Source organism: Heterodontus francisci, chromosome 46, assembly GCF_036365525.1.
Source record: "Heterodontus francisci isolate sHetFra1 chromosome 46, sHetFra1.hap1, whole genome shotgun sequence".
In the NCBI taxonomy this organism is placed as follows: Eukaryota; Metazoa; Chordata; class Chondrichthyes; order Heterodontiformes; family Heterodontidae; genus Heterodontus; species Heterodontus francisci.
In genome coordinates, this window is record NC_090416.1 from 13023403 (window position 1) to 13049047 (window position 25645).

A 25645-nucleotide genomic window follows, 5' to 3' on the forward strand; every position below is an offset into this window, starting at 1 on the left:
CAGGGTGGATTGAGGTCAGTGGCTGGAAACATCTCCCCACACACCCCCTCCTCCCCAACGCTGAGTCTCTAACCAGCCAGAGGGAGAAAAGAGGTGATATTCAAACCCCCACCACCCCCCCCCTCCGCCCCCCACCACACCGACACAGGGTTGGTGAAACGGTGACCAGGCCTTGTCGGACACGCTCGGCCTCCCTGGCGGAGGCAGGCTCCCCTGCATCTGGAAGCGAAAAGCCCACTCCCCTCCCAACCTCTTCCCCGCACCCACCGGCACTCACCGCCTCCATCACCTCAAGTGCAGAAATCGGGCCGGCCTTCCCTCGGGCTTGGAGTTCAGAGTCGCTCGTGACGAATCCCAGATTTAATCCCCTTCCCTCGGACACCCATCCCCTCCCTCAGGCCTCGATCCCCTCCCTCAGACTCCCATCCTCTCCCTCAGGCTCCCATCCCCTCCCTCAGGCCTCGATCCCCTCCCTCAGGCCCCCATCCTCTCCCTCAGGCTCCCATCCCCTCCCTCAGACTCCCATCCCCTCCCTCAGGCTCCCATCCCCTCCCTCAGGCCCAGATCCTCCTCCCATTGTGCCTTTGAAAGAGCTGCCCCATTGGAGAGCGGTGGAAATGAGGAAGAAGTCACAAATGAAGTGGGTGGGGGGGGAAAACACACCATTTTATTACAAAAAAAAATAAATACTGTGGTGAAGTGCAGAGCAGAGATCAACTCGTCATAGTGCGAGAGTCCGCGCGGATTTGGGATTAGCCCCTCAACCCCTCTTCAGCGTGTGAATGCTGGGCAAAATGGCCGCCAGGCCTAGTTGGCTTTCTCCCATGACACAGTCCCTCCTCACGCCCGAGCCTTTATTCAGGACCTTGATGTGCACGGTCTTGCTCTCCAGGTCTCCCTCGGCAACGCCTTCGAAGAAGAAGTCTTCGTTGAAGATGGGGCTCCTGCTCCGCTTGATAATGGTGCTTCGCTGCTTCTGGGCCTTGCCAGGCAGGAGGTAGACGACCACGCAGCAGCTGACGCTCTTGGGCTCGAAGGAGGCCGGGTAAAGGCCCTCCCCGTTGACCAGCCTGACCCTCAGCCGCCTGCTCTCCGCCATGTACTCGGCCGAGAGGCGGACCAACCCGCCCCTGTCCAGTAGCACCGTGCTCTCCTTGGTCAGCCGCTGCTGCCAACGGATGAGGTCCAGAGGGTAGAGGAGGGTGGGAGGGGGCGCCAGGGTGCTGGCCGGCCGCCCCCGGCTCCCTCCGGGCCTCCGGGAGGCGCCGGGGCTGCTGTCAGCCGAGCTGCACTCGTCGGTGGACAAGGAGCTGTGCCGGGTCACTTGACCTTTGCCCTTTGACCTCCGGGCGAACAGAGCCGGCTGCTGGCAGGCCCGGCGGCCCAGGCTGGCGGCCAGGGAGCGGGCCACCAGTGGGGAGCTGAAGGGCGAGGACTCGGCCGAGGAGGGGGTGTCGCTGTCCGGCGAGGCCCGGGGCTTGGGGGAAGGCCTCAGTCCTGGAGGAGGCGAGCGGCCGGGGGCCCCGTCGGGCCTACCCCCGGTTGGGCTCCCGTGCCGGGGGGCGTGGATGTGAAAGAGCGACTCCTTCCGCCGGGTGTGGGGGCTCTCGGGTAGGTAGATGATGTCGGCCGGGTTGGCGCGGAGGGGGATCCGACTGGCGCCCTCCCCCTCCCCCTCCTCCTCCTCCTCGCTGGAGTTCGCCTCCGCACTCTCGATCTGGATGACGTGACGGCTGGCGGCTCTGAGCAGATCCGGGGCCGGCCGGGAGGCCGCGGGGCGGTCCTGGGCGGCGAGCAGCGTGGGCGGGATGAAGAACTCGGGGATCCTGTCCGGGGTCAGGACGTTGAGGTGGGCGCGGGTCAGCGGTCGCCCCCCGCCGGGTGCCCTCCCGCCCTCGGTCAGTCTCTCCACGGACTCGCCGACCCTTTCCAGGAACCACATTGGTGGGGGGCGGTTGGGGGGGGGGGAGCTCGCCCGCTGACGGGACACTCCCAAACGGCGAAATCAGAACACCTGGAAAACAGCAGTGAGGAAAGCACGGTCACTCCCGAGACGGCACAGATTTAACCAACAGACGCGCAGACTCGAAAAGAAATTTGTTTGTCCTTCGCCAACTTAATTACTAAAAACGTTACTCCCAGGTCCCTCAAAAAAGCACCAAATAATTATCATGCAAGATAATTAAACATAAATCCATTTAAAACCAGGATTTAAACAATCATTGAACACCCCACCACCCCCCCCCCCACCCCGACAGATGTCTTTTCCCCTGTAATTATACCAGTTTTAAAGGATCCCATTGTTTGGAAGCTGGGTTGAAGATTAAGTGCTCTGTGCCAAAAGACACTTACTTCTCACTGGTCCCCCTTTCCCTGGAGGATGGAGCTCGAAGGCTTGAGAAATGGAGCTGCCTTCAGTCGGGCTGGCTGCTTCGCTCCTGCACTTGTCGCTGGTCACTGAGTGAGCACCCAGTGGAGCCAGTCTGATTTATAGTGGGAGACGTCAGTCACAGGACACACCCCCACCAACCTCCCCGAGCACTTGAGCAAACTGTGAGTGGAGTCAGGACTGAGGCACGCTGTGACAGATGGAGGGACTAACAGGAAAGGGGGGGGGGGAGGCGGTGGGGGAGAGAGAGAGCAGAGCACTCAACAAACGGGAAGAGCGATTCGAAATTGGGAGCAGTGAGAGGGTGCAGAAACACAAACAGAAACCTTGGATTCGTCGGCGCAGCTCAACTCGCTCGTGTACCGTGCACTGTCCCTTTAACACTGATATACTGGGGACTGTTCCTTTAACGCTGATATACTGGGGACTGTCCCTTTAACACTGATATACTGGGGACTGTTCCTTTAACGCTGATATACTGGGGACTGTTCCTTTAACGCTGATATACTGGGGACTGTCCCTTTAACACTGATATACTGGGGACTGTCTCTTTACCACTGATATACTACGGACTGTTCCTTTAACACTGATATACTGGGGACTGTTCCTTTAACACAAGTGTATTGGGGACTGTTCCTTTAACACTGATATACTGGGGACTGTTCCTTTAACACAGGTGTACTGAGGACTGCTCCTTTAACACTGATATACTGGGGACTGTTCCTTTAACACAGATATACTGGGGACTGTTCCTTTAATACAGGTGTACTGAGGACTGTTCCTTTAACACTGATATACTGGGGACTGTCTCTTTAACACAGGTGTATTGGGGACTGTTCCTTTAAGACTGATATACTGGGGACTGTTCCTTTAACACAGGTGTACTGAGGACTGTTCCTTTAACACTGATATACTGGGGACTGTTCCTTTAACACAGGTGTATTGGGGACTGTTCCTTTAATACTGATATACTGGGGACTGTTCCTTTAACACAGGTGTATTGGGGGACTGTTCCTTTAATACTGATATACTGGGGACTGTTCCTTTAACACAGGTGTATTGGGGACTGTTCCTTTAACACAGGTGTATTGGGGACTGTTCCTTTAATACTGATATACTGGGGACTGTTCCTTTAACACAGGTGTACTGAGGACTGTTCCTTTAACACTGATATACTGGGGACTGTTCCTTTAACACAGGTGTGCTGGGGACTGTTTCTTTAACGTTGATATATTGGGGACTGTCCCTTTAACACTGATATACTGGGGACTGTCCCTTTAACACTGATATACTGGGGACTGTTTCTTTAACACACGTGTGCTGGGGACTGTTTCTTTAACGTTGATATATTGGGGACTGTTCCTTTAACACAGATATACTGGGGACTGTTTCTTTAACACAGGTGTGCTGGGGACTGTTCCTTTAACGTTGATATATTGGGGACTGTCCCTTTAACACTGATATATTGGGGACTGTTTCTTTAACACTGACATACTGGGGACTGTTCCTTTAACACAGATATACTGGGGACTGTTTCTTTAACACAGGTGTGCTGGGGACTGTTCCTTTAACGTTTATATATTGGGGACTGTCCCTTTAACACTGATATACTGGGGACTGTCCCTTTAACACTGATATACTGGGGACTGTTTCTTTAACACAGGTGTGCTGGGGACTGTTTCTTTAACGTTGATATATTGGGGACTGTCCCTTTAACACTGATATACTGGGGACTGTCCCTTTAACACTGATATACTGGGGACTGTTTCTTTAACACAGGTGTGCTGGGGACTGTTCCTTTAACACAGATATACTGGGGACTGTTTCTTTAACACAGGTGTGCTGGGGACTGTTTCTTTAACGTTGATATATTGGGGACTGTCCCTTTAACACTGATATACTGGGGACTGTCCCTTTAACACTGATCTACTGGGGACTGTTTCTTTAACACAGGTGTGCTGGGGACTGTTCCTTTAACACAGATATACTGGGGACTGTTTCTTTAACACAGGTGTGCTAGGGACTGTTCCTTTAACGTTGATATATTGGGGACTGTCCCTTTAACACTGATATACTGGGGACTGTTTCTTTAACACTGATATACTGGGGACTGTCCCTTTAACACTGATATACTGGGGACTGTTCCTTTAATACAGGTGTGCTGGGGACTGTTTCTTTAACGTTGATATATTGGGGACTGTCCCTTTAACACTGATATACTGGGGACTGTCCCTTCAACACTGATATACTGGGGACTGTTTCTTTAACACAGGTGTGCTGGGGACTGTTCCTTTAACACAGATATACTGGGGACTGTTTCTTTAACACAGGTGTGCTGGGGACTGTTCCTTTAACGTTGATATATTGGGGACTGTCCCTTTAACACTGACATACTGGGGACTGTTCCTTTAACACAGATATACTGGGGACTGTTTCTTTAACACAGGTGTGCAGGGGACTGTTCCTTTAACGTTGATATATTGGGGACTGTCCCTTTAACACTGATATACTGGGGACTGTCCCTTTAACACTGACATACTGGGGACTGTTCCTTTAACACAGATATACTGGGGACTGTTTCTTTAACACAGTTGTGCTGGGGACTGTTCCTTTAACATTGATATACTGGGGACTGTCCCTTTAACACTGATATACTGGGGACTGTTTCTTTAACACAGGTGTGCTGGGGACTGTCCCTTTAACACTGATATATTGGGGACTGTTTCTTTAACACAGGTGTGCTGGGGACTGTCCCTTTAACACTGATATATTGGGGACTGTTTCTTTAACACAGGTGTGCTGGGGATTGTTCCTTTAACATTGATATACTGGGGACTGTCCCTTTAACACTGATATACTGGGGACTGTTTCTTTAACACAGGTGTGCTGGGGACTGTCCCTTTAACACTGATATATTGGGGACTGTTTCTTTCACACAGGTGTGCTGGGGACTGTTCCTTTAACGTTGATATATTGGGGACTGTCCCTTTAACACTTGTTATGACTGGTTACTGTTAAACTGAGTCATCCATTATTTGTAAAGCTATCCTCAATTCCTGGCTCCCCGTCGGATATCAGAACAATGTTTGGGACCAGATTCGGGACCTTTACTTCCTGACAATCTCCCTCACTATTCGGTTATGACCAGGTGAGAAAGATGTCTCGGGGTCTTTTACTGTCGTCACCTGGTCTTACTGTAACAGGGTTTAATTTTAAACACACCGTGTTTTGAGCTCCCCCTTTGGCGAATCCTTGTTCACCGCTTTCCAATATTAAGGCAAAGAAATTAGCACAAACAGGATTCCTTGGGTTTAAAGAAGAAAAGTGAAATTTATTGAAACTTAAACTTAAACTCTAATTCGGTTAACGCCTACATATATGCGACACGCCCATGCTAGCATGCAGACACGATACACACATGCAGATAGGGACAGAAAAGAGCAGAAGAAAAATAAAGTAGAGCGGTTTGAGGCAGTTTCTGAAGGCAGTCTTTTGTTACTGTTTCTGTATTTCTAGCTCGCTGTGGAGTCTTTGATTGTCGACAGCTCTTACTTTTCGTAGGGGCCCAGTATTCTTCTTAAACCTTGTTCACCGTAGGAGACTTTTCTCTCTTTGACTTTATGTGTCTTCAGTGGTTTCCGAAGCTGGTGAGAACGAGATGGGAGCAGACAGGAGAGAGGTCTTTTCCAGTCCAGGAGCGAACAGCCTTCTGAGTTTCATTCTCTCAGTGAGTTCAAAATCAAAATACTCCGAAAGGCAGTTAGTCATGTGACTAAACTGGTCTGACCACTTCTTCTGTGTATTGGGGACAGTGTAGAGGGAACTTTACTCTGTATCTAACCCTGTGCTGTACCTGTTCCTGGGAGTGGGACACTGTGACTTCCTCCCCACAAGCCCCTTTCACCAAAAAATCTTGAGCCTGTCGTCCGGGCACGGCTGGGATCTTGCTGTGCTGAAGCCGACTGTCACGCTGGCTTGCCTGTCGACGCTACTGAGTCGCACCCTGCGGGTGGCGAGTCTTCATCTGCGTCCAGGAAGGGCTGCGTTGGGGGTCCTGAGGCAGCGCACAGGCGCTACAGAAATGCAAGTCCTTTGATAGGAACAGGAGGAGGCCATTCAGCCCCTCGGTCCCATCCCTGCCGTTCAGTTAGATTGGAAAGCCCAAGTTTTTCCTAGCGAGTCTTCCTTCTCTGCAACTCCCCCCATCACCCCCCCCCACCCCCCGCCCGCCGGTGTTATGGGAGGCATTCCCGCTGGGATTCCCTCGGAAAAATTCCACCCCCCCCACCCCACCCAACGCCTGTTTTCCGGGATTTGACTGCGTCGTCGCGGAGAGTGTGGTGTCTGGTGCCACCTGCTGGTGGCCTCAGGAGACTGCAAGTTAACAGCAATTCAGCGACAGAACTTGCCAGGGCCTCGTGAGCCAACCTACCCCCATTGGGATCCATAACCCACGTCCTCACCCCCCCCCCCCCCCACCCCCTTCACCGCATGGCGTTCACCGCGGTTTGGTTTCAGGCCTCCATTGCGGGTAAGGCCCCATCAGAGTCGCCAATTATCTTCAATCTGTGTCCCTCTGGTTACTGACCCTCCTGCCACTGGAAACAGTTTCTCCTTATTTACTCCATCAAAACCCTTCCTGATTCTGAACGCCCCGATTAAATCTCCCCCTTAACCTTCTCTGCTCGAAGGAGAACAATCCCAGCTTCTCCCAGTCTCTCCACATTAACTGAAGTCCCTCGTCCCTGGAAAACACGAACCGGGACGCGGATAACAACCGTCACACTCCGAAGAAACCCTTCACATGACGAGTGACTGACCCAACTCGAGGGAAAACTTCCCCCTTCTCCACCTCCTTGAGCTTGCGGATATTATGAACTGTAGGAGAGAGAGAATGAGAGAAGATCGGTTTCTAACTGCGTACCGATCGATATCGTGCATTTATATAGCGCCTTTGATGTCGTGCAACATCCCCAAGGTGATTTACGGGAACGTTATCCAACAAACATTGACACCAAGCCACGTGAAGAGATATTAAGGACGGGGGACCCAAAGCTCGGTCAAAGAGGTCGGTCTTAAGGAGCATCTTTAAGGAGGAGAGAGAGAGAGAGAGAGGCGGAGAGGTTTAGGGAGGGAATTCCAGAGCTTAGGGCCCCCAGGCAGCTGAAGGAACGGCCGCCAATGGTGGAGCGATGGGAATCGGGGGAGATGCACAAGGGGCCGTAATTGGAGGAGCGCAGAGATCTCGGAGGGTCGTAGGGGCTGGAGGAGGCGACAGAGGTAGGGAGGGGATTTGAAAACAAGGGCGAGAATTTTAATATCGGTGTGTTGCCGGACCGGGAGCCGGTGAAGGTCACCGAGCGCCGGGGTGAGGGGGTGGAGAGTGACGGGTGAACGGGCGGGTGAATTATTGACTGCAAACAGGGCTTTCTTAAAGGGGGCCCCCTCACGCCCTCCAACTGAAGCCCTTTCCCGCTCCGAATAATCCCGTCGCTGGGCATTAAAGGATTCACGTCGGGCACCAGGCAAAGACGAAGGGACAAACGGACTTTTCGTTCAACAGGCTCGCGAGCAGCTGCTGAACAAATCTTCAAGGACAAGCCGATTTGGATGCAGTCGAAAGGGTTAAGCCCGTGATCACCTTTGCTGTTTCAGGCTGTTGAGGGACTCAAATCCGAACAGATGAATTTGGAATGCACTGTGGCGAAGGTACAATTACTGCAGCAAGTGAGTTCTGGCAGGCCGGTCCTCAAAAGGAATTTACAGCACGGCCTCAGGTTATGATTCACTGACCTGTAAAACTAATGGGCCGTGCGGCTCCCACTCGCCCAGTCAGGTGCTCGTGGGACAGAGCTCCAGCGATCTGAACAGGTGAAGCCAGGCAGACGCTGGCACAGTGCTGATCTCAAGTGCGATTTCATCTAAAGTGGCAAACCGCGCCCTCGAGAAAGTCAGGATTTCTCCGGGTGCTCCGGTTTCCTCCCACAAGCCAAAAGACTTGCAGGTTGATAGGTAAATTGGCCATTATAAATTGTCACTAGTATAGGTAGGTGGTAGGGAAATATAGGGACAGGCGGGGATGTTTGGTAGGAATATGGGATTAGTGTAGGATTGGTATAAATGGGTGGTTGATGTTCGGCACAGACTCGGTGGGCCGAAGGGCCTGTTTCAGTGCTGTATCTCTAATCTAATCTAATCTAAAAAAGGCTGAGGCGATTGAGAAACACGGGCGGGGATTAAACCGAGCGCTCCCTCAGTACTGACCCTCCGACAGTGCAGCACTCCCTCAGTACTGACCCTCCGACAGTGCGGAGCTCCCTCAATACTGACCCTCCGACAGTGCGGAGCTCCCTCAATACTGACCCTCCGACAGTGCAGCACTCCCTCAGTACTGACCCCCTGACAGTGCAGCACTCCCTCAGTACTGACCCCCCGACAGTGCAGCACTCCCTCAGTACTGACCCCCCGACAGTGCAGCACTCCCTCAGTACTGACCCTCCGACAGTGCAGCACTCCCTCAGTACTGACCCTCCGACAGTGCAGCACTCCCTCAGTACTGACCCTCCGACAGTGCGGCACTCCCTCAACTCTGACCCTCTGACAGTGCGGCCCTCTCATCTAATTTTTCCTCGTGGCTACACTCGAAAGTTTGACCACACTCGGAGTTACTGTGAACAGTTCTGGTCTCGATTATAAAAAGGGTATTGCGGCATAATAGAAGATGATAAGAAAAGGTTCACAAGGATGATACTAGAACTGAGAGGTTATAACTATCAGGAAAGACTGAACGGGCCGGGGGCTCTTTTCTCTAGAGTAGAGAAGGCTGAGGAGTGACCTGATTGAGGGCTTTAAAATGGTGAAAGGGTTTTGATAGGGTAGACGTAGAGAAGATGTTTCCACTTGTGGGGGGGGAGACCAGAACTAGGGGGCCATCAATATAAGACAGTCACTAATAAATCCAATGGGGAATTCAGGAGAAACGTATTTCCCCAGAGAGTGTGAGAATGTGGAACTCGCTACCACAGGGAGTGGTTGAGGGGGAATAGCAGAGATACATTTAAGGGAAGCTGGAAGATTAACACATGAGGGAGAAAGGAATAGAAGGATATGGGGATAGGGTGAGATGAAGAGGGGGTGGAGGAGGCTCAAGTGGAGCAGAAACACCAACACGGAGAAGACGGGCCGAACGGCCTGTTCTAGTGCTGGAAAATTGACTCTAATTCGCTGGTTTGTGCCTGATCGCTTATGGTGTTTTTAAAAAACTTATATTTCAATGTTTAATTCCTGAAAGACAGTTAAACTCTTCATGTGGGTGGTGGGGTTGTCTGGTGGAGTGCAGTGGATAGGGAATCCCAGCCCTGCTGTGAGGGGAGCAATGGGGAGGGAGAGAAGTCCTCCCGGCCTCCAGAGGGCGCTGCAGGAGGATAGGAAGTCCTCCGGGCCTCCAGAGGGCGCAGGTGGAGGGAAGGAAGTCCTCCCGGCCTCCAGAGGGCGCAGGGGAGCAGGAGGAGGGAGGGAAGTCCTCCCGTCCTCCAGAGGGCGCAGGGGAGCAGCAGGAGGGAAGGAAGTTGCCCGGGCCTCGAGAGGGCGCTGGAGGAGAATAGGAAGTCCTCCTGGCCTCCAGAGGGCGAAGGGGAGCTGGCGGGCAGGCAGCGCCGAGCAGGAAGTGGACTCTTGCCCCCGCCGGGCGGGGCTGCCTTTGTGCCGCCAAGGTGGTGGAGGGACGGAAGAGGAAGAGGAAGGGCTTTCATTTCCGGGTTGAGAGGCTCAATCAAACTATGGACATGAGGAGGGGGTTAGGGGGGTAAAAACCCGGGGGTTACCTCAGGATCTGCCATATTTACCGAGTGTGCGGGGGTCTGGGGGGTCAGGGGCCAATTTTAGCCTCAGTTTTTGTTTGCATTGATATCCTGCGGTAGGGGGGGGGGAGGTGAAGGGGGTGCTGACGTCAGCAGGTGCAATTTAAAGGGGAAGAGGGTGGGGGTTAAAGGGGAAAGAGGTTACAACGAATAAGGGATAAGCTGGGACGGTCAACCGGGATCATGAGGTCAATGGGGCCATGACATGTGTTGAGTGGCAACGATCGCGATAAAACGGTACCCAACCCCACCCACGCACGCAAACGTCAAATACACGGGAAAATTAACCGCCAACGCATCTATTCATTGGCTAGATATTGTGGGTCTTGGATTCACCCTCCCCACCTCCCCCTCTCCGCCGCCCCCCACACACAACTCCCCTGCCCACGGGTGGTGGCTGGAGAAAGGAGCGGGACTTAAGGAGTCGGGGAAGAGCGTTGGCGCCCGAGTTGGTCTTGGGGAGTGGGGGCCGGGGTTTGGAAAGGCCGAGGGATCGAAGAGCGGAGGCGGTCGAGTGAGGGGACGCACTTGGCCGGGGGTTCCCTGCAGCCCGTCGGTTGGGGCCGCCCAAGAGCCGACCGGGAGGGGGGATCCGCTCTGCCAGCGGGGGGGGGGGGGGGGGGTGGGTTTCGGAGAGGCAGGGTGAGGGGAGGAGGAAGCTCCCCTCCTCCCGCCCCGCGTTGTTGGCGGGAGAGGATTATTTTAGACGCCCACCCGCCAAAGACTGCCCGGGGCGAAACCCGCCCACCTCTTTATTGGCGCTGGGGGACGTTGGAGGGTCCGTTGGAGACCCACCTTCACACCGAGACCAGCAACTCAGATCGGCAGACGGCTGCATCTCGGGATAACGGCCTCGTGAGGCTGCAGGAGGGGAGAGGAGAACAGGGCAGGGCGGGTTTGTCAGGTCAACCCGCCTCAACCCCCAAGCGATAACGGGCGCTCCCAGAGATTTTCGGGAGGTTTCCCGCAGCTGGTTGGTGTCAGAACAGCGGAGATGACGGAGGCCGGTCACCCGGAGCACGGGGGCGTCACGGAGCTGGAAGGGACCGGGGCCGGCGCGCCCGGTCAACCGGCCGCGCCAAAGCCGGCGCCCGCTGGACGGCCCGCGGCTGATCCGAAGGACCCCTCCGCCGATCTTGGCGAGGGGGAGTCGGAGACCTCCGGAAGCCGGTCGAGGGGGGAGCCCGAGGCTGCCTCCGCGCTCCCGTCGAGCGAGGAGGCCGTGGTGCCGGCGTCCGACGGGGCTCAGAGGCCGTGCGCCGAGGGCCAGGCGGGAGGTAACGGCACCGTGTCGCTGATCGGCGCCGCGCCCTCTGCAGAGTCCGGGGGCGACGGGCCCCTCCGGCCAGCGGAGGCCGGGTCCAGTCAGGCAGCCGGAGTGTCCTCACTGAGCCCAGATGAGCCGTCGCAGAGCGCCGCCGCGAGGCCTGCCCTCGCCAGGACCGACCCTGGCAACACCTTCTACCTGGTGAAGTGGATCAGCTGGAAGAACGAGAAGACCCCCTTAATCACCCAGAGCGAGAACGGACCCTGCCCCCTCATCGCCATCATTAACGTCTTGCTGCTGCGGTGGAAGGTACGTGGTGAACCGCGGGCTGGGGGCGCGCGGAGGGTACGTGGTGAACCGCGGGCTGGGGGCGCGCGGAGGGTGATTTTCCATTTATACGCGTCGTTGAGCCCATAATCCCGGCCGACGCTCCCAGTGCCAGTACCGAGGGAGTGCCGCACTGCCGGAGGTGCCTGATTTCACTCCTTGAGATGTTTTACCAGGTTAAAGGCGCTACGTAAATGCAGTCCGTTCGAGGAAGGACAGCTGTTGAATAATATATTCTGAACTGTTTTATTGCCCCTGCAGGTGAAGTTGCCGCCGCAGATGGAGGTGATATCGGTCGAGCAGTTAATGACTCTCCTCGGTAAATACGGATTCCCGGGACTTGGCTTTTCCGGCGCTCCCCTCGGCCGCTCTCCCACCCTCCGCGAACCTCAGCTCAGCCGGGTCGCCGCTGCCGAGTCCCCTGCGCCCAGCCTCGTGCTCCTGGTCCAACACCGCGCCGTCTCTCCGCACGAGACGTTAAACCGAGACCCCTCGTCTGGCCCTCTCGGGTGGGTGTAAAAGATCCCACGGCCGCTATTGGAGGAAGAGTTGGGGGTACGGGGGGTGGGGGGAGGGGTTGGTGGGGTGAGTTCTCCCCGGTGCGTTAAAACCCAGCCTCGGGGGGTGCTCGTTCACCCTGTCTTATCCCAGTCCGTGTTTTTATTCCTCTCTCTCTCTCTGCCCAGGTGACTGTGTGCTCTCCGCCAAGCCGAAGGAGAATTCGGAGGGGCTGCAGCTGAACTTTGAGCAGGTATTTCGTAGAAGACTGGCCTTCTTTCCCACCCCCCCAGCCCCCTCGCTCCTCCATGCCCCCTCACCGCCAGGGATCGGGGCTTCCAGGCTGGGTCAGAGGAACGCCTAGGGGTCGGAGCACATGGCGATAACCTGTTACCCTGTTAATGGCACTGGCTGTAAAAGCTCCTTCATCTCTGTCTGTCTCTCTCTAGAATATGAATGATGCTATGGCAGTCCTTCCCAAGCTCTCCACCGGCCTGGATGTCAACGTCCGCTTCACGGGAGTTGCCGACTTTGAGTACACCCCAGAATGCATTGTGTTTGACCTGTTGGATGTCCCCCTTTATCACGGCTGGCTTGTTGACCCGCAGGTGAGAGGGCGGGCGGCTTGCGGGCAAACCCCGAGAGTCTGATGCTTAAAATCGAAGATTGTTCTTAATTTTTCGGGTGGTTTCGGGCCCCGTAATCCCAGTCGAGGCTCCCGGTGCCAGTACCGAGGGAGTGCCGCACTGCCGGAGGTGCCGTCTGCCCCTCTCGGGCAGATGTAAGGGATCCCACGGCCGCTATTGGAAGAAGGGGTTGGGGGGGGGGGGGGATGCGGGGTGGTTCTCCCCGGTGACCTGGGGCCCCAATATTTATCCCCAAACCAACATCGGTAAAATTAAATCTGGGTCACCATCGCATTGCTGTTCGTGGGATCGTGCCCTGCGCGAGTCGGCCGCCGGTTATTGCAACAGTGGCCGCAGTCCGGGTGCTTCATTGGCTACGAGGCACTTTGGGATGTCCCGAGCTGGTGCAAGGCGCTATAGCAATGCATGTTCTTGCCTGGTGTCGATTCCAGCCGATTTTTCTGGGTCTGTTTTAAACAGTGCAGGTGAGCCTGGGACCTTGTCTGACTTCACCCACTTGTTCCTGTGTGAAGTGAGGCTAATGGAGACCATCTCTCTCCCTCCCTCTCCCCTTCTCCCACAGAGCTGTGAGATGATGCAAGCGGTTGGGAGGTGCAGCTATAACCAGCTGGTGGAGAAGATCATCTTCTCGAAAAACTCCACGGACAGCACGCTGGTCAGCGAAGGTAAGCCGGTCAGAAACACGCGGCTGGCGGGCGTTTGGGGTGGGGCGTTTGCCCCTGCTGGCAGCCGGAAATTCAACCGTGAGGGGCATCGCGTCCAGTCTCGACCGGAGGAGATTCGACTGCGGGCGGCGGCGCCACCTGCAGTCCGGGCAGCACTGCGTCCCCCTTCCGGTCGCAGCCGGAAATTCGGCTGCGGGAGACATCGCGTCCAGTCCGCCAGACGTTCCCTGGGTTGGGGTGTGCGGCCCGGGTCCGACTCTCCCTTGGCCCTTTCGTTTCCCTGGCTGTGCCCAACTTTGCCGGGGCGGCCCCTCTCCCGTCCTGACCCCCGCACCCCGGCCTGCGGTCAGCGTTTTGGTCATTCTTGGGACGTGGGCCATGCTGGCAAAGCTGGCATTTATTGCCAATCCCTGAATTGTGGTGCCCCCTCACAGTTGAATGTCTGGATGAGATGGGATGTGATGCCATCTGTGGTTGAATATCTGCCTGTGATGGCAGGTGATGCCGCCCGCGGTTAAACATCTGGAAGGACGGATGCAGCGCCTCCCGCGGACGGATTTCTGGTTGCAGCTGGATGCGATGCTACCCACGGTTGAATATCCAGCTGAGACGCCCCTCGCAGTTGAATATCCAATTGATCCTGGATGCGACGTCGCCCGCGGGTCGAATGTCCCGATGCGACTGGACCCACAGCCGGGATTCCCAGCAGTCGCTCGCGACGACTCCTGCAGCCGAATAGCCGACCAGAACTCCTCGTGGTGTGGGGTTGGTGGGGGGGTGGTGGGTGCAGGGGGAGTTGGGGAAGAGCTGGCAGTGTACCTCTTCTCCAGGAAAGGGGTCTCGCCGCCTTCGGGGGGGGGGGTGGGGGGGGAGCGAGGGAAATTGGCCGAGGAGAAAGAGGAAGGAGGAGAATTAAGTCTGACACTGGTCTACGCTCTGGCGCAGGTCTCGTGGCGGAGCAGTTCCTCGACACCACCGCCACACAGCTGACCTATCACGGTCTCTGCGAGCTCACGGCCACGGCGAAGGAAGGCGAGCTCTGCGCGTTCTTCCGGAATAATCACTTCAGCACAATGACTAAGCACAAGGTAGGAAACTCGGCTGGAGTTAAACACTGGGATCCTTCAGACGAGCCCCACACTTTCTCTAACGACGGGGTGTTGCTGGTCCCCTCTCGCTGCCAGGTCACTGAGCTGATCTACTACATTAGCCTCGTCCTTCCTCTTCACATCCATCCCAATCCAGGCCGACGCTCCCAGTGCCAGTACTGAGGGAGTGCTGCACCGTCGGATGAGACGTTAAACCGAGGCCCCTGTCTGCCCTCGTGTGGATGTGAAAGATCCCACAGCTGCTGTTGGAAGAGGGACGGGGGGGCGAGGAGAGTTCATCCCCCCCCGTGTCTTGGGACCAATATTTATCCCTCAACCAACGTTACTAAAAAAAAAAACCAGACGATCTGGGTCATTATCAGCGGGGAACGAAACCCCCGGCCGATTCTCCCCGCCCCCGACTGCGAGCGGTCCCGGGGTTGAGCCAGACATGAGCAGAGTCGGGCTGCCTGGGCCTCCTCTCCCGACAGTATTTAACCCCAGTTCAAGCCGCGTTTATCATAAGGCGAGTAGGAGGCGGGATCGGAGTCGAGCGTCGGGACAGCAGGTATTTCTGGAGCTGATTCTGACCAGCGCCCCGGGGTGCTGTGTTTTTTTTTTGTGTCCCCTCCCTGCCCTCGTTTGCACAGGGTCACCTGTACCTGCTCGTGACGGACCAGGGTTTCCTGTCCGAGCAGAAGGTAGTGTGGGAGAGCCTTCACAACGTGGAGGGAGACGGGAACTTCTGCGACTCCGAGTTCTGCCTCAGCCACCCTTCGGGCCGTCAGCTGCCCTACGCAGTCGCTCAGGCCCCGCAGCAGCAGATCGACCAGGTAGGGAACACTCCGCGTCAATGGACCCAACCACACCACCCCCCCTCTCCTGACCCTCTTCAGAATTCAAGCCTCCCTCCTGTTGGTTAAACCTCCGTCACCGTCACCTTAGTCACCCAGAGATTCCAAGGTTTGCTGTGTGTGGGATCTTGCTGTGCGCAAATTGGCTGCCACGTCTCCCACATTACAGCAGTGACCGCACTTCCAAAAGACTTCAGCGCGCCTGTGGTAATGAGAGACGATCAGAGCCTGAAGTTTAAAGTTCTTTGCCTTGTTTTTAAATCCTCCTCCCCATCTCTGTCACCTCCTCCAATTCCAGCCTCTCGCCCATCCCTCCCGATTCCCATCGCTTCACCATTGGCGGCCGTGCCTTCAGCTGCCTGGGGGGGCCCTAAGCTGTGGAATTCCCTCCTTAAACCTCTCCGCCTCTCTCTCTCTCTCCTCCTTTAAGACGCTCCTTAAAACTGACCTGTCCCTAATATCTCATGTGGCTCGGGGTCAAATGGTGTTCGATACCGCTGCTGCGAAGCACCTTGGGATGCTTTGCAACATCAAAGGCGCTACGTCAACGCAGGTTGCTGTTCACTGCCTTGCTCTTGTGCCCTTGTAGGATTACATGGTGGCCCTTTCACTGCAGCAGCAGCAGCAACAGGGTCCAGGAGACATTAGCGACCTGGAGCTTGCCAAGAAGCTACAGGAAGAGGAGGATCAGCAAGCTGTCCAATATCTGCAGGAACAGGAACATGCAGCACAACCGGTAAACCTCCACAGTCTCTTGACAGCGCGGAGACAGGCCATTCGGCCCGTCTGCTGGTGTTTCTGCTCCACACCTCAGGTCACCCCTCAGTCTTCTCGTTTCCAGAGAAACGAGCCCCAGCCTGTTCAACCTTTCCTGATAGTTCTCGGATCGCCATCTCCAGTGCGTTTTTTAATAATGATGGAGACCGGAACTGTGCACAGTCACTCCCAAGGGTCGATTTAACTTCACTTCTCTGCTTTTATCTCTCCTCGGGGTGAACCCCGGTGGTTGGTTTGCTTTCTTTTTTTTTCATCAGCCCTGTTAATCTGTGCGGCGATATTTACTCATCTCCCCACAGACAGCAGTGGCACCGGTGACTGCCCTCCACTACACAGTGCCCGTTTGGCGCTGCTCTCCCCTTGAGGCTCATGCACGCACCCAGGGCTCGTGTGTCACCCCCCACCCCAACTCTCTGCCGACTGCCCTCAGGCAGAGATGAGGGACTTCAGTTAACGTGGAGAGACTGGGAGAAGCTGGGATTGTTCTCCTTAGAGCAGAGAAGGTTAAGGGGGAGATTTAATCGGGGCGTTCAAAATCAGGAAGGTAAATAAGGAGAAACTGTTTCCACTGGCAGATTCAATAGTAACTTTCAAAAGGGGGAATTGGATAAATACTCGAAGGGGAAAACGTTTGCGCGTGTTCTGGGTCGTAAAGGGGGGGGGGGGGGGGGGAGGCAAAATAAAACGCAACCTCGAAATACACTCATCTCTCCTCTTTCTCTTCCACGTGACAGCAGGCGCCCCCAGCTCGCCAAGCAGCGGGCGCCGCACGGCAGGGAGCGGGCGCCAGACGGCAGGCAACGGGCGAACACAGGCCGCAGCGGGAAGAGAAGACCAAGGACTGCGCCATCCTGTGAGCCGCCATCTTGCTTCCCCCCCCCCCCTACCTCCCGACCCCCAACCCGAGCAGATTTCCTGTTTATCGACCCTGCCCTTCTCTGCCTGCAGCCTCCGGTGGGGGGGGGGGGGGGGGGGGTAGATCCTCTGCTTCACGTACAAGAACGCTTCGCTGCGAGAAACACTACAAATGCCTGCCGAACCCCCCCCCACCCCGAGAGAGTGTGAGGAGGAGATATTTTTGTCTGAAAACTGAGGGTCCTGGTTCCCACTTGGGCGGTTGCCAACTTTAGCTGGGTGTATTCCTGGAGCTTCCCCTCTCTCCTCCAATCGCCGTGCCCTCACCCCCACCCCTCCGTCATTGGCCGCCTGGCCCGTCCAATTGGACGTCAAATCAGCCATTTAAAAAAAAATTCTATATATATATACACAGCTAATTGACCGGAATTGCATGGAAAGAAAATTATTTTGAAAGAGACCGTTTTTAGTGCGGAAAACTCCGGAACAATCCCGGAGGGTTGGCAGACCCTGGTCTTGCCGGGAGGGATTCTCCAGCCCCCCCCCGCCCCCTGTGCCTGCAAAGTTAGTGAGTGAGGAGCTCCCACTCGCTGCCTCTGCCCAGTGAGGGGGGGAAAGGGCCCTTTGGGTGAGGTACTGAGAGGAGTAAGGGCGTCGATCGCTTTCGATTCCGAAACGGAGCATTCTGCGGAGAGGCAGGAGACGCGGCCTTCACGCAAAGGAGAGTGGGAATCTGGAATACTCTCTCCTCCCAAAAAAAGCCGAGATGGATGGATTTGTTTTTTTGTCGGGTTACGGAACCAAGGTGGGGAGATGGGAGTCAAGATACATATACAGCCGTGACCCAAGTGAATGGGGCACGGGATAGAGGGGCTGAACGGCCTCCTCTCCTCTTCCGACGCTCCCTGCCCCCTCTCATATTAAACCGAGCAAGTTGGCAACGATCCACTGGGTCCCAGGTTCCGTTAGTTATCATGTACAAAGCACGCAGAATGTCGCTCCTAATCGGAGTGTCGAAATACAGTAAAAGCTAAAGATCCCTCAAATATTCTGTCTCCCTCCCCCGCTGCCCCAGACTGTTAATAATGAACGGGTCCCGTCGCTGTATTTTCAAAGCACGCGATTGTTAACTTTACCTTTGCCTCAGTACCTTAGGATTTGGTTTTCGGAAATGGACGTATGTGTGTGTATATATATCTGCAATAAAACACAGAAATCTTCCAGTGTCTTCTTTCAGTTGTTCCCTCGTTGCGGGACCGCAGGGACTGGCTTCAGGACCAGCGGCCCACGTGGACGGTGAGGGCATGGGAGCCAGAGGGGAAGGCCCGAGAGCAAAGCTCAAAAGGAGCAGGGGGAGGCCATTCAGCCCCTCGAGCCTGTTTCCCCCCCCCCCCCACCCCACTCTTCTTCCAATATCGATCGACTGTATCCTAGAAATCCACCTGATACGGGCAGACATTTAACATCACAACCGAAAGACAGCACCTACGACAGTGCGGCACTCCCTCAGTACTGGCGGGAAACCCGATTGGCCCCCGTGAGGCATCTGTCATCGCGTGGCGTCAGACGCCGCACACCTCCGCTAACAGACGCGCGCCCCCCCGAAGCCCCACAGAGATCGGACGCAGCGAGTGACAGAGAAACAGAAATTATTATTTTTCTTGTGATGGTTAAAAACCACAGCGTTACAGTTAAACAGGCAGGGTAAGGGGGGGCAGCTCTTGACATGGTGGTCGGAGATCACTGGGACAGGGGAGGGGGGGGGGGTAGGGAAGAGGGATGGAGGTGGGGGGGGGGTGGGGGGAGGGCTCTCTCTCCAGCCACAGACACTCCCTCCAAGTACATTCAATCCTCGAAGCTGGAAATCACGGCGGGTCACACACGAGTGCAGGGCGTGCGAATGTCGATTTGCCACCCCAGCGATGCCTGTCTGTGTTTACCCTTCGATAGTTCAGGCTCTCTTGCCCCCCCCCCCTTCCTCCTCAGACAGTGGCCGTTTCCGATCCGGGCTTTCCCTCGCCGCCCCTGGACTCAGATCTTCTCCACGTAGTTGCCGGGCAGCAGCCCCTCCTTCCCGCGGATGCGGCCGATCCACCATCCGGACGGATCTGTGCAGGTCGGACAGAAACGGGAGAGGGCTCAGCCACGTCCTGCCAGCGCGCTTGAGAATTCCCGCACGAGACCGCGCACGAAAACCGGGAGAAAGCAGCGAGGTGTTTTGAGAGATGAGCCCCCCCTCCGCCGCTCTGACTCTTACCTTCCCTCACGATCTCGATGATATCCTCGGCATTGAAGCTCAGCTCGTCCGTGTCCTGCGCGTCGTAGGCGTAGAGGGCTCGACACCGGGCGTGCCGAGGCCGGGCCTTGGGCTGGGGTTTGGCTCGACCCCCTCCGGGCACCGGCTTCACCTCCTTCGACATCCGCCTCTGCAAGCTGCGTGATGAGGGCAAGGGGGAACAAACAAAGGTCCGGCTTAAAAAACAGATTTACACCCCAAACCTCCACTCTCCATTGCCCCCGGAACCTCACTTTCCCCCCGCTCCGTCTCTCTCTCTCTCTCTCTTTGGGGTTCTGTCACCCTCCCAGTCTCCCCGAACCCCAGAAGTGGTGTTGGCGGGCTATTTGACCAGGGAGGGCTGCACAGCCCAGCCCATTGTCCTCTGCAGAGGGATTGGGGTTCCGATATGAGACACGAGCTGTTGGAAAATCCAATCATTTGATCACATTGACACCGAGAGGCAATGGAACAGATTTGAGATCAGGATATCGGTCCCACCCGCGCTAACTAACTAAATATTGGGAAGACAGAAGCCATTGTCTTCGGCTCGCCCCCCCCCCCTCCTCGCCCCTGTCCCCATCTCCGTCACCTCCTCCAGCCCCAGAAGGTACGCTATTCGACTTCGGGGGGCATCGCGGCCCAGCCCCTTCCTGGAGCATCTCTCCGGCCGAGATGGGCTAACAGCGGGTTGAGGGATGGGGGGTGGGGGGAAACCTTCGACCTACCCAGCGACTCCCTGCTCCGGCACGTTCATGAAGTCGAGGTTCTGCTGGGCGGGGTGGGCCTTGGCTCTGGGGCAGGCCCCCTGGCGGGGCAGGGTGGGCTGGTCCATGCTGGTCTGTCGGCGGAGGGTGTGCGTCTGGCTGGGCTGGTGCCTGGCCCCAGTCTGGAGCCTCCTGTCGCCACCTTGAAGGAAGGAAGAACAGAGAGCGAGGGAAGTCTTTGTCTTCATCTGCTGCTCCCCTGTGATTTCGGCTCAGGCTCGAGCAGCAACAACAACAACAACTGGTATTTATATGGCACCTTTAACCTAGTTAAAAACATCCCCAAACGCTTCACCGGAGCGTTATCAGACAAAATCTGACCCCGAGACGCGTAAGGAGACATGAGCTGAGACGGGGCGAAGACTAGGGCTGAAATCTCAGTGTACCTGCAGAATGCCGGGGCTTTGTATCGATGAACGTGCTCTTCCTCTTGTCTTTCCTCGTGGGCCCTAGAGATTAACAATACTAGATTAATCAGGGGTCCGTAACGTATTGACAGGTATGTAGGCCGCAACCCCGCATATAGGTCACGCACACCCCCAGTCCACAGCGGTCTAAACATCAAACCGGCTGTTCTTGTAGAATCGGGGGCGTGGGGAAGCGAGACGGAAGGCCCCTCGTCTAACGGGTCAGCAGCTTAAAGTGGATGCAAAGCACCTTGCTCGTTCCCATGCAGGAAACGCGGCAGCCCAATTTGCGCACAGCAAGATCCCACAAACAGCAAGGCGATAATGACCCAGATCGTCTGTATTTAGATTTTTTTTTCTAAAAAGTGATGTCAACCGTGCCCCCTACCCAACTACTTCCAATAGCGGCCGTGGGATCTTTTACATCCACCCGAGAGGGGCAGACGGTTGGGGGTGGGGGGGGGGGGGGAGGGGGTATGAAAGAAGAGTCAAGGGTATGAGAGCACGTACTCGAGTTCTTGGGCAGTCCGGGTCCAATGGTGACCACCAGCACTTTACTCGTCAGCTTCAAGATGGCGACTTCTCCGTGACCCTGCTGGAACTGGATGTGGCGGGACCCGGCCGCCGCCCATGGACCCCAGCCGCCCTTCTTCACTTTGAACTCCAACCTGCAAGGCGAAAAGGGCGAAGGTCACCACCGCGGGAGCAGTCTCCTCCCTTCCCCACCACCCCCCCCCCCCCACCCACCTCAAGACCTTTCTCCCGCCCGACAGACTCACAGGTTGTTGAACTTGGTTTGAAGTTTCTTCTGCGTCTTTTCCTCAAAGCGCCTGCACAGAAGGCTGAGGAGCTCGGTCTTGAACGTACACTCCAGGACGCTGTCGTACTGCTGCTCGTGGACAATGAGGAAGTCGTCCTGCATCGTGCTGTGGGAGGGGTGAGCGAGAGACGGGTTAGCGAGTGAGAGACACAACACGCGGACCCGCAGAGGGGCAGAGCCGACGTCCAACCCCATCCGGTTACCCGCCGTTTCCAGCACTGAAACGGGCCATTCGGCCCATCTGCTCCGTGCCGGCGTTTCTGCCACGCCACCCACCCCGTGTTGAGCGCTCTGACCCCCCCTGGGAGGAGGGGGTCGGCCAGCTGTCCCGTACCTGAGAGACACGGACTGGATCCTCTCCACCTCAATCTGCCTCTTCAACACCTCCTTTATCAGCCCTTTCTCCGGGCCCTGATCACCTTCTCCCGGCCAATCAGGTACAGGGATTTTGGAGTCAGGATCAGATCCCGTTTCACCGTCTGCAGCGGGAGACAAAAGTTAATCTCGGCCACGCACAGAAAGATCCCAAGGTGCGAGGGGTGGGTAACAATGCGGAGAAAGATCCCACAGGGAGGGGGTGGGCGACAACGCAGAGGAAGATCCCACAGTGCAGGGGCGGAGAGGGGAGTGACAACGCAGAGGAAGATCCCACAGGGCAGGGGTGGAGAGGAGAGTGACAACGCAGAGGAAGATCCCACAGGGCAGGGGTGGAGAGGAGAGTGACAATGCAGAGGAAGATCCCACAGTGCAGGGGCGGAGAGGGGAGTCACAAAGCAGAGGAAGCCACCTTCCCAAGGGGCAATAAATGCCGGGGTCCTCCCAAGAATACGGACAAGGAGCGAGCGAGCGATCGAAAGAGAACAGACACCTGGCGGAGCAAAAATAAAAAAGGCCGGAGGGCCGAGCCCCAGCGTACCTTAAACCTCCGGTCATACTTGAGCACAGTGTCGGCAAAGTCGATGCGCTCCCTGCGCCCTACAAAGCGCCGCAGCTCCGGGCGGTTGTCCATCCCGATGTAATCCCCCACAAAATTCCGGTTCATGCTATTCCTCCGCCTCTCCTTTTTGTTCCACACCACATCGGAAGCTGGAGAGGAGAGTCGGGAGGGTGAGACAGTCGGGACAGAGCGAGCGCGAGAGTCGGGAGAGCGAGCGCGGCCACGAGGGATATAGTCGTGCAGCTTTTAAGGTGTTGAAGGAGGCCCATTCGGCCCATCGCGCCTGTGCCAGCCCCTTTGAAAGAGCTACCCAACTCATCCCAAATCCCCCCCCCCCCGCCCCCACCTCCCCCACTGCTCTTCTTCCAACATGGGATCTTTGACACGCACCCGAGAGGGGCAGACGGGGGCCTCGGGTTTAACGTCTCACCCGAAAGACGGCACCTCCGACAGTGCGGCACTCCCCCCCCCCACCGTACTGGCACTGGGAGCGTCAGCCCGGATTATGGTGCTCGAGTCTTGGGATGACGGAACGGGCTCAAGGGGGGGCTCAGTGACCTCCCTCCTGTTCCCGAGGCCAGGGGGGAATGCCCCAGGAGCCTCGGGAGGAGTTCCCGAGAGTTGGATGGCCGAAGACGGTCAATGGAGTGAAGCAAGGGGATAGACATCACCCGGTTGGAGTGGGTGGCGGAGGTGGAGAGGCCCCAGGGAGGTGAGAGGGCCTGGAGATGAAGGTAACTTTTACCTCAGACAGGCTCACCACACTGGGGCGTCTGGACTACATAAACGTAAACGTGCTGTCGTCTCCTGGCCAGTCACCGCGGCGCGCCCTCTCTGACCGGCCCCCCCCGCGGAGAAGGAATTTCCCCAAGCTTCCCGCCTAACCTTCCTCCCGCATCTGGATGTACTTGCGGACGGCGATGTGCTTCCGCCAAGCCTTCTGGATCAGCCGGGCGTATCCGTTGAATTTCCGCTCCCTCATCTCCTCCAGGAGGAACAGCTGCACGTCGAGGAAATAGAAACACACGTCAGTCCGTCCCCTCGGCATAAATCCGATGGGGAATTCAGGAGAAACGTCTTTTCCCCGGAGAGTGGTGAGAATGCGGAACTCGCTACCACAGGGAGTGGTTGAGGGGGAATAGTAGAGATACATTTAAGGGGATACTAGATGAGTACATGAGAGAGAAGGGGATAGAAAGATAGGGAGAGACAGAAGAGGGGGCGCGACAGAGGGCGGGGGACCACAAATTGCTGACGTACCGACTCGGGTGCCTTGATGAAGACCTTGAGTTGGCCGAGCTGATATTGGTCCTGCTCCATGTTGACCGATCGAAGGAGGTGGGTCACCCCCTGCTTCTCGTCCCCTCGCCAGCTGGGCCACGTTTCCTTGGTGAGGATGGCATACCTGCAATGGGAGGCATCAGCACCACCTATCCACTTCTCCGAGATCTCAAGACCGTGCGCCCAAAAACCCCTCCATCACCCATACAAATGCTTCCAGACTCTCTCAGCTCGTAGCAAATGAGCATTCTCATTATGTAGGTACAGCTGGCTATTAGGAAGGCCTGTCGGCCTTTATTGCAAGGGGATTGGAGTACAGGAATACAGAATTCTTAACTAAAATTGTACAGGGCTTTGGTGAGACTGCACCTGGAATACTGTGTGCAGTCTTGGTCTCCGCATTTAAGGAGGGATATACTTGCACTGGAGGCATTGCAGTGAAGATTTACTAAATTGGTCCCTGGAATGAGGGGGGTTGTCCTGTAATGAGAGGCTGAGTAAATTGGGCCTATATTCTCTGGAGTTTAGGAGAATGAGAGGTGATCTAACTGAGACATACAAGATTCTGAAAGGGTTTGATAGGGTAGAAGCTGAGAGATTGTTCCCACTGGTCAGGGAATCTCGAACACGGGGACACAGTCTCGGGATAAGGGGTCAAACATTCAGGACTGAGATGATGAGAAATTACTTGACTCGGGGGGGGGGGGTTGTGAATCTTTGGAATTCTCTATCCCAGAGGGTTGCGGATGCTCCATCATTGAATACATTTAAGGCTGGGATGGATAGATTTTTGATCTCGCAGGGAATCAAGGGATATGTGGAGTGGGCAGGAAAGTGGAATTGAAGCCCAAGGTCAGCCATGATTGTATTGAATGGCGGAGCAGGCTCGATGGGCCGAATGGTCTACTCCTGCTCCTATTTCTTGTGTTCTTTACCAATCGCTCCATATCACCCTCTCCCTATCTCTGTAACCCCCTCCTCCAGCCCCCGCAACCCTCCGAGATCTCTGCGCTCCTCCAATTCCGGCCTCTCGCCCGTCCCCCCCGATTCCCATCGCTCCACCATTGGCGGCCATGCCTTCAGCTGCCTGGGGGGCCCTAAGCTCTGGAATTCCCTCCCTAAACCTCTCCACCTCTCTCTCTCCTTTAAGACGCTCCTTAAAACCGACCTCTTTGACCGAGCTTTTGGTCGCCCGTCCCCTAACATCTCCTTCTAGGGATGGGGGGTCAAATTCTGTCTGATAACGCTCCTGGGAGCGTTTTACTAAGTTAAAGGCGCTATGTAAATGCAAGATGCTGGCAGCTCGAAGTCAGGATTGTCCACAGTGTTTGATCTTTGCAGTTACGTAACCCTGGTATCCATTAATTCCACGTTCCTGTTAGTTTCCGAACTGCCAAAACTACAAACTCAACGCAACCGACAGCAACAAAGGCTTAAAAGTGGATAAATCCCCAGGCCCAGATGATATTTATCCCAGGCTGTTATGTGACTCAAGGGAGGAGATAGCAGGGGCTCTGACACAAATTTTCAAATCCTCTCTGGCCACAGGAGAGGTACCAGAGGATTGGAGGACAGCGAATGTGGTACCATTATTCAAGAAGGGTAGCAGGGATAAACCAGGTAATTACAGGCCGGTGAGTCTAACATCAGTGGTAGGGAAACTATTGAAAAACAGGGTTAATCTCCACTTGGAGAGGCAGGGATTAATCAAGGATAGTCAGCATGGCTTTGTCAGGGGGAGATCGTGTCTAACTAACTTGATTGAATTTTTCGAGGAGGTGACTAGATGTGTAGATGAGGGGAAAGCAGTTGATGTAGTCTACATGGACCTCAGTAAGACTTTTGATAAGGTCCCGCATGGGAGATTGGTCAAGAAGGTAAGAGCCCATGGGATCCAGGGCAATTTGGAAATTTGGATCCAAGATTGGCTTA

General features: G+C 55.9%; 3 protein-coding genes across 5 annotated transcripts; 1 reads left to right on the forward strand and 2 right to left on the reverse strand.

The window, feature by feature from the left end:
- Positions 1–652: 652 nt before the first annotated feature.
- On the reverse strand, positions 653–8252 carry LOC137356974 (C2 calcium-dependent domain-containing protein 4C-like). 2 transcript variants are annotated; one of them, XM_068022876.1, is made up of 2 exons: positions 8183–8252; positions 653–2014 (listed from the first exon to the last, which is right to left on the reverse strand). In XM_068022876.1, the coding sequence occupies exon 2, from the start codon at positions 1940–1942 to the stop codon at positions 761–763; it is 1182 nt and encodes a 393-aa protein (XP_067878977.1). In that variant the 5' UTR covers positions 1943–2014; positions 8183–8252; the 3' UTR covers positions 653–760. The 2 variants fall into 2 exon arrangements, with proteins under 2 accessions (XP_067878977.1, XP_067878976.1); XM_068022875.1 differs by lacking the exon at positions 8183–8252 and adding an exon at positions 2353–2447.
- A 2079-nt stretch (positions 8253–10331) lies between these two features.
- mindy1 (MINDY lysine 48 deubiquitinase 1) lies at positions 10332–18446 on the forward strand. 2 transcript variants are annotated; one of them, XM_068022762.1, is made up of 9 exons: positions 10332–11824; positions 12104–12161; positions 12529–12593; positions 12790–12948; positions 13550–13652; positions 14598–14740; positions 15391–15573; positions 16184–16330; positions 17109–18446. In XM_068022762.1, the coding sequence occupies exons 1-9, from the start codon at positions 11243–11245 to the stop codon at positions 17226–17228; spliced, it is 1560 nt and encodes a 519-aa protein (XP_067878863.1). In that variant the 5' UTR covers positions 10332–11242; the 3' UTR covers positions 17229–18446. The 2 variants fall into 2 exon arrangements, with proteins under 2 accessions (XP_067878863.1, XP_067878862.1); XM_068022761.1 differs by having other exon boundaries at positions 10333–11824; positions 17106–18446.
- A 418-nt stretch (positions 18447–18864) lies between these two features.
- Positions 18865–24660, reverse strand: LOC137356769 (unconventional myosin-Ie-like). Its single transcript, XM_068022529.1, is given in 12 exon segments — positions 18865–19334; positions 19484–19659; positions 20230–20410; positions 20655–20717; positions 21186–21343; positions 21455–21601; positions 21830–21911; positions 21914–21974; positions 22412–22581; positions 23318–23432; positions 23693–23881; positions 24649–24660. Coding segments are annotated over 12 exon segments (1431 nt in total). The 3' UTR covers positions 18865–19257.
- Positions 24661–25645: the final 985 nt, after the last annotated feature.